The 1,267-nt window shown below is 45.0% G+C and overlaps 1 protein-coding gene across 1 annotated transcript; it reads right to left on the reverse strand.

The window, feature by feature from the left end:
• Window positions 1–1,033: 1,033 nt before the first annotated feature.
• SARC_16505 (hypothetical protein) lies at window positions 1,034–1,210 on the reverse strand (the record flags this gene model as incomplete). The annotated part of the gene is made up of 1 exon (XM_014289390.1): window positions 1,034–1,210. A coding segment is annotated over one exon (177 nt), but the record flags the coding sequence as incomplete, so codon positions are not given.
• Between the last annotated feature and the right edge of the window lie 57 nt (window positions 1,211–1,267).

Here is a 1,267-nt window from a genome sequence, read left to right on the forward strand (position 1 = left end):
TATTCACAGACGCCAACACAGTCACGCACGCACATACGTCAAGTTCGCCCTTGTGATGAGTTTCGAGCGCTTCGATTCTGCTTGCGTTTGTAGCTTCCCTGTCCTTCAGCGCCTTTGCCTCTTTCGCCTGGAGTGACAATTGGTCGTTCTCGTCCTGAAGTGTTTTAGTCTGTGCGTGGAGTGCCACAATGCGATATTTAAATTGTGCCTACGTACTATAGACCAGCAAATGTACTGAGAAGGAGTATCAATTACATTTCATACATCGGCCTAGAATCGTTGAGAGCACATCGACATATGAGACCAGTGTAGTGGCGGTGATGCTGGCCTTGAGTTCTGGGTCCGAGTGGCATGTGTGATTGGAGCTCGAACTTCGCCGCGAATACATACAAAGTTTCACATCACGCCTATCTCCACATCTTGATTGATTCAAAGACATACAATCGTACACGCACACATGTCAGTAGGTACTTCACGTACTCTCAGAAAATGAACAATCGAATAAATACATATATTGATACACGCTCAGGTGGATAGAGAGAAGATATCAAACCTTGATTGTAAGCCAGTATCCATGTCCCATTAGAACTATTACATGCCCTGTAACACTAGTACCAACTGCCACAAGTAATGCAATGCCCCCCAGCTTGCTTTAGGTCTTTCTGTGGTTTCCAGAATTGTTTCAGACGCCTGTGTATGACCAAGCCATTTTTTATTACACGCTAGCATCATCACATACACTCACTCATTTACACATAGCAGGATCAAGGCATACATGTATCTACCAAAGCAAGACGAAACATTACAAAATAAGGTAGCATCCATCACACACACTCACTCATTTACACATGCCAGGATCAAGACATACATGTATCTACCAAAGCAAAACGGAACATTACAAAATAAGGTAGCATCCATCACATACACTCACTCATTTACACGTGGCAGGATCAAGACATACATGTATCTACCAAAGCAAAACGGAACATTACAAACTAGGGGGCTTGTCACAGTCCATCGAAAGGCCACATACAAGGGCTACTGCTTTGGCTTTCGCCTGTGCTTCCTTCTCCAGCTCCTTATTTAGCTTCCGCACTTGTGCCTGCTTCTCCCGTGTGGCTGCATCGTATTCTGCACGCAACTCCTCCAACTGCTTATCGGTGTCTTCGTACTGCTCTGTCAGCTTGACGTTCACCTCGTTGAGTTCGTCCTGCGCGAAATGCGGTGGTAGACTCAATACTTTGGTGCATAATCATATGATACGTAC

Source organism: Sphaeroforma arctica (genome assembly GCF_001186125.1).
Source record: "Sphaeroforma arctica JP610 unplaced genomic scaffold supercont1.8231, whole genome shotgun sequence".
In the NCBI taxonomy this organism is placed as follows: domain Eukaryota; class Ichthyosporea; order Ichthyophonida; genus Sphaeroforma; species Sphaeroforma arctica.